Source organism: Taudactylus pleione, unplaced genomic scaffold (assembly GCF_031769625.1).
Source record: "Taudactylus pleione unplaced genomic scaffold, aTauple2 ptg000019l, whole genome shotgun sequence".
In the NCBI taxonomy this organism is placed as follows: domain Eukaryota; kingdom Metazoa; phylum Chordata; class Amphibia; order Anura; family Myobatrachidae; genus Taudactylus; species Taudactylus pleione.
In genome coordinates this window covers 38322960-38328986 of record NW_028284421.1, presented here as the reverse complement: position 1 = coordinate 38328986, position 6027 = coordinate 38322960, and the positions used below count along the sequence as shown (strand labels likewise).

Below are 6027 nucleotides of genomic sequence, written 5' to 3'. Positions count from 1 at the left end.
TGAGTCTGAAGGAAGAAAAAGGAAAAATAAAAACTATGTGAAAGATATATATGGCCCATCAGCTTTAGTTATCATAGAATGAGTTCAATATTATGTCAGACTTTTATGTATTTTTGGGAAAATGATCAATGAAGAAAATGGAGAGAAGCGGGCCACGTCAGTATTCGGTACTGACAGACAATCTCCTTAGAAATGTGCTTCCAGACAAACTTTTTCTGGCCTTCAGAAAAGCCAGAAATGTTAAAAATTGTCTAGCGCCTAGTAATTTAAAAACTTTCGAATCAAAACCGGCACAATGGATAAAAAACACGAAAGGTTTTTATAAATGTAACAGCTGTAATACGTGTAAATTTGTTAGCAACATCAACAACAAATTTTCTAATCATGATAATACAAATAGATTTAGTATTAAGAGTCTCATGAATTGTACACACATATATACTGAGTGTGTTGGGGGCAGTGACATCGGATCGGTTGTCTGTCATTACAGTGCACTGGCTGCGGAGAGCTTTCAGTCGGCTCTGCAGCACTTTGTTCAGCGGTATGGTGAGCAGTCTCTGGACATTCCCTGCTCACCACACTGAGCTCCGCACGGCCGGCGCACTGTAGTGACAGGCAGCCAATCTGATGGTCTGCAAGGCTGCCTGTCACATAAGTCACTCCATGCTGTTGGGTTGGTGTGTTAGAGGGGGGGTTAGGCACTGGGGGGGAAGGTTAGGGTTAGGCACCCCTAAAGACGGTTGGGGGGGGAGGTTAGGTTAGTTAATACTTACCTTGGGACGATCTGGATTTTCAGCCATGTCGGCCAGCTGCTGTCGGGATTTGAACCGCCGGACTCATTCATACCGATTCCCATGGCCCCATATGAGCTCAATGAGTCATATGAAATTGCACCTTTTTTGTATATTATTGGTCTCTAATGAATGCACTTTATATTGGTTGATATGGATTAGATCTTTATTTTAATTATGTGTATTTTTTTATGTGTATATGTGTGTGTATATATGTCAGTGAGCCAAAAAAAAATGTGGGTCCCAGGGTCCCCTCACTTTAAAAAAATTGGGGTCCTACCTGACATTTCTGGGTCCCATCTAAATCCCATGAAGTATGTAGCAGATGACATTGGCCCCGGTAGGAAAAAACACGCACATTGGCCCCAGTAGGAAAATAAACACCAAATTGGCCCCAGTAGGAAAAAACCAACACATTTGCCCCACATGAAGAAAAACACACACATTGGCCCCAATAGGATAAAAAAATACAAACACATTGGCCCCACAGGAAACAAATATAAACACATTTGTTCCATTTAACTGCACTGCCGCTTGCAGTGCTGTGTCACTGTGACATATATACACACACATATAGCTGGAGGCGGAAATCAGGTACGTGACGTCATGTCACCGCATCACCGTCTCTGGGTCATGCCAGGATCGGGCTGCATCTGAATAACATGGAAAAGTCCAGCGCTACCAATCTACAAAGGATGTAGCACTGTGGGTGCAGGCAGGCTTACATCAGAATACGTGGGACCAGTATAGTAGGGCTCCCCAATCGGAGGCACACAGATAGGGGTAAGTGGGCAGATGCTCACAAAGGCTGGGTGGGCAGAGGCATATATGGGGAGGGTGGGCAGAGGCACACATGGGGGCTGGGGCAGAGGCACACATGGCGGGCTGGGGCAGAGGCACACATGGGGGGCTGGGGCAAAGGGTGTATATATATATATTTTTATATATACACATACATACTGAGTGTGTTGAGGGCAGTGACATCGGATCGGCTGTCTGTCATTACAGTGCACTGGCTGCGGAGAGCTTTCAGTCGGCTCTGCAGCACTTTGTTCAGCGGTATGGTGAGCAGTCTCTGGACATTCCCTGCTCACCACACTGTGAGCTCCGCACGGCCGGCACACTGTAGTGACAGGCAGCCAATCTGATGATGTGCAAGGCTGCCTGTCACAGAAGCCACTCCATGCTGTTGGGTTGGTGTGTATGGACAGCCGCCCGGCAACTCCCCCTCCCCAGAGGCAGGCCCCCCAAACACACCTGGTGGCCCTGGGTGTCTCCCGGCGGCCGCGCAGCTCCCACTATTGCCTTTTCATGCAGCCGCTCTGCCGACCACATGCAGACATCACTGACCTGGTAACGGGGAATGCGGGAAGCACTGGACGCTGCTGCTGCTCCCGGGCGGTGGCCGTGGCCAGACAGTCCGAGGTTAGAGCGTGGTGGGCCGGCCACTTGTCTGACTGGTCAGTTTTACTGTAGCCAGAGATTGGGAGAGTGGACGCCACACGGCGGTGACTGAGGAGACGCCAGAGATTGGGAGAGTGGACGCCACACGGCGGTGACTGAGGAGACGCCGGCGGCTATTGATAGAAAAGATGCCGCCAGCGATGATAGGCTGCTGCACCCAGCATAGCTCCATACAGCGCGTCCTGCAGGACCCGATAAGTTTTTAAAATCGGGTCCGCAACTCCCTGTAGTGCGTAAAAACTCGCTAGAGCGCGTATTTTGCGAACCCTGTATGTGTATACATATATATTTTTTTATTTTTTTTTCAGAATTAATGTTGATATCTGCTTTGTTTATTAAATATTTACTTGTATACCCAGTTTTTATTTTTGATGTTTTAATAGTATTATACATATGGTTTTAGAAAGTAGAAAAAAGTTTTATTCATATGTATTTATGTATAAATTGTGAATGTTCAAAATAGCTATTAGTAAGAATGGTGTTTAAGTCTATGGCAAAATGGAGCCCTCATTGAAATATAGGGGACTCCATAAAAATGGTGGCTGCTAGTGAAGACTGATAGTCTCACCGTAGATATGTTAATATTACCCATCCAGGGCATTTTTTAACAGTCCTGACTTAAGTCAGATGTAAAAAGCACCATCTATTTTTATCCTGTTAGTGAGAAACATTGAACTTGGTGTGAGCGCGATAGCGGATATAACAGGTTACCACGCATGCGCGACTATGATTAGCGCTGTCATTGGAGCATAAACATCACAGTGAACCATCACTAGATCTCGCGGGACCACTGTAGATCCAGCGCATGAGCATAATAATCCAAAATGGCGGCGACCACCGTAAGCGCCGTCTATGGACATATCCAATTAATCTAACTGAATCTCTAAGGGTATATAATAACGTTATTTGGGCTCTAGATGCACCCTCCTGAAGAAGTCCTGCCAATTTGCGTAAGAGACGAAACACGTTGAGGGAACAGTGACCTCCGATTTCACAACCGCGCTACTTTGAGCAGATAAGCCTATTGAATATTTTTTTTATGTAATTTTCCATTTTTATGTGTGTTACTGTCTATGTATGTGATTAAATACTACACTATGAGAGTGCATCTCTCCCATCTTTTCTGTTCATAATATGAGGTGTCACATTCCCAATTATAAAGTGAGCAAAGGACTACAGTCGAATTTCCGGAAAAGACATATAAACCCAATGCACAGCTTATTGGGATAATACGGTACGCTCATATCTATTATAAGCAGGAGAGATATATATCACTATTTACTACACTATAAGGCGCTTGTTCTCACCTTTTGTTTTTCATAAATCCTTGGGACCACACAACATCGGTTCATTTGGAGAACGAACAGCGGCCCCTGTGATTGTTGCTGTCGACTCTCAATATGAGATCCAAAGAGCTGTCACTATCAGTGAAGCAAGCCATCATTAGGATGAAAAATCAAAACAAACCCATCAGAGAGAGAGCAAAAACATTAGGTGTGGCCAAATCAACTGTTTGGAACATTCTTAAAAAGAAAGAACGCACCGGAGAGCTCAGCAACACCAAAAGACCAGGAAGACCACGGAAAACAACTGTGGTGGATGACAGAAGAATTATTTCCCTGGTGAAGAAAAACCCCTTCACAACAGTTGGCCAAATCAAGAACACTCTCCAGGAGGTAGGTGTATATGTGTCAAAGTCAACAATCAAGAGAGGACTTCACAAGAGTGAATATAGAGGGTTCACCACAACATGTAAACAATTGGTGAGCCACAAAAACAGGAAGACCAGAGTAGAGTTTGCCAAACAACTTGTACCAGAGTGATGGGAAGAGAAGAGTATGGAGAAGGAAAGGAACTGCTCATGATCCAAAACATACCACCTCATCAGTGAAGCATGGTGGTGGTAGTGTCATGGCGTGGGTATGTATGGCTGCCAATGGAACTGGTTCCCTTGTATTTATTGATGGTGTGACTGCTGACAAAAGCAGCAGAATGAATTCTGAAGTGTTTCGGGCAATATTATATGCTCATATCCAGTCAAATGCTTCAGAACTCATTGGACGGAGCTTCACAGTGCAGATGGACAATGACCCGAAGCATACTGCAAAAGCAACCAAAGAGTTTTTTAAGGCTAAAAAGTGGAATGTTATGCAATGGCCAAGTCAATCCCCTGACCTGAATCCAATTGAGCATGCATTTCACTTGATGAAGACAATACTGAAGGGAAAATGCCCCAAGAACAAGCAGGAACTGAAGACATTTGCAGTAGAAGCCTGGCAGAGCATCACCAGGGATGAAACACAGCGTCTGGTGATGTCTATGCGTTACAGACTTCAGGCTGTAATTGCCTGCAAAGGAATTGCAACAAAGTAATAAAAAGTGAAAGTTAGATTTAGGATTGTTTAGTTTGTCCCATTACTTTTGGCCCCTTAAAAAGTGTGAGGCACATATAGAAACCGTTGTAATTCCTACACCGTTAACCTGATTTGGATGTAATTACCCTCAACTTAAATCTGAAAGTCTGCAGTTAAAGCACATCTTGTTTGTTTCATTTCAAAGCCATTGTGGTGGTGATTAGAGGCCAAAATATGAAAATTCTGTCAATGTCCCAATATTTATGCACCTGACTGTGTATATATTTATATATATATATATATATATATATATTTATCTCTTCGTACAGCTGGAGAATTGAGTTCACTTGTGACACATTGTAAGTGTCATTGCTTATTGCACTGTGGTAGGCAATGTGTGCCACTCCAGTCGCTGTGAAACTACTGATCCCAGCATGTTTTAACATGCCCTAACAGCAAAATCGTGGAAGGACATGCTGGAATTTGTAGTTTAACAGCAGCTGGAGTGACACAGGTTGCTTACACACAGCAGGTGTGTCAAGTCCACATAATGTGCTAGAGCAGTATAAAAATAGTTGACATCTTTTTAATGGCACAGATTCATCCACTAATACAGGAGGAATGGAAGAGTCTCACCTGATCCGTGTGTTGTGTTACGAGTGTCAGTCAATCCTAAATTACCGCGGATAGTTTCTTGTGCTGTAATACGGGCACGAAACACTTTTGTTGGACCCATCAGTTTCCTCCACAGCTGGATAGCATCCTCATGAGCCAGGATGTACGCTCGCATTGGACCGCTGCAAGTCACAGGTTTCAAATATAGTGATCTTTATTAAAAGATTTCACATATGATGAGATACTGTATATGTCACATTATACACCTCAGCTGCCACTGGCTGCCCTGGTTTATGTGCACTAGCTGAGAACTATGAAAAGCCTCAGCCAAGCTTACAGATCACCACACATAGCTTTCTATAAATACTGTACTTTGACTCCTGATTAGGGTTGGGTTATTTCTTAAAGAAAGTCAAAATGTAGACATTCAAAACAAACACCATAATGTAGACAGGAACAATATTTAGAGAACCCAAATGTCAACATAGTTTATGTAATAGGCTGCAGACTTCAAGCATCGGCAAGTCCCATGCGAGACTGCCCAATGTTTTAACCACTTTACTGATGATTTTTTTTTTTTACCCCCGTAAACCACTCAGAAATAGGGTTTTTTTTTTTTATTATTTAATGAAGTTTAAAAATTATTTTTAATAATACACTTAAATATGTTATTTAAAAAATATATATGTAGGGGGTGTTTTACAACACATCCTCCAGTGTCCATAGGTCACCATTTAAAAATACCTTCCAACCCCCTATAGGCAATATGGGTCATAAACCCTAATAATACCCCCTACTCCCCA

At 43.2% G+C, this 6027-nt stretch overlaps 1 protein-coding gene across 5 annotated transcripts in view; it reads right to left on the bottom strand.

The window, feature by feature from the left end:
• The window catches only part of NME6 (NME/NM23 nucleoside diphosphate kinase 6), a 100868-nt gene that overhangs the window by 907 nt on the left and 93934 nt on the right, over positions 1–6027 (bottom strand). For all 5 annotated transcript variants that reach the window (XM_088447241.1, XM_088447224.1, XM_088447216.1 and 2 more), the window contains exon 5: positions 5246–5406. In XM_088447241.1, coding sequence (XP_088303367.1) covers positions 5246–5406 — 161 coding nt within the window. The remainder of the gene's footprint in view (positions 1–5245; positions 5407–6027) is intronic.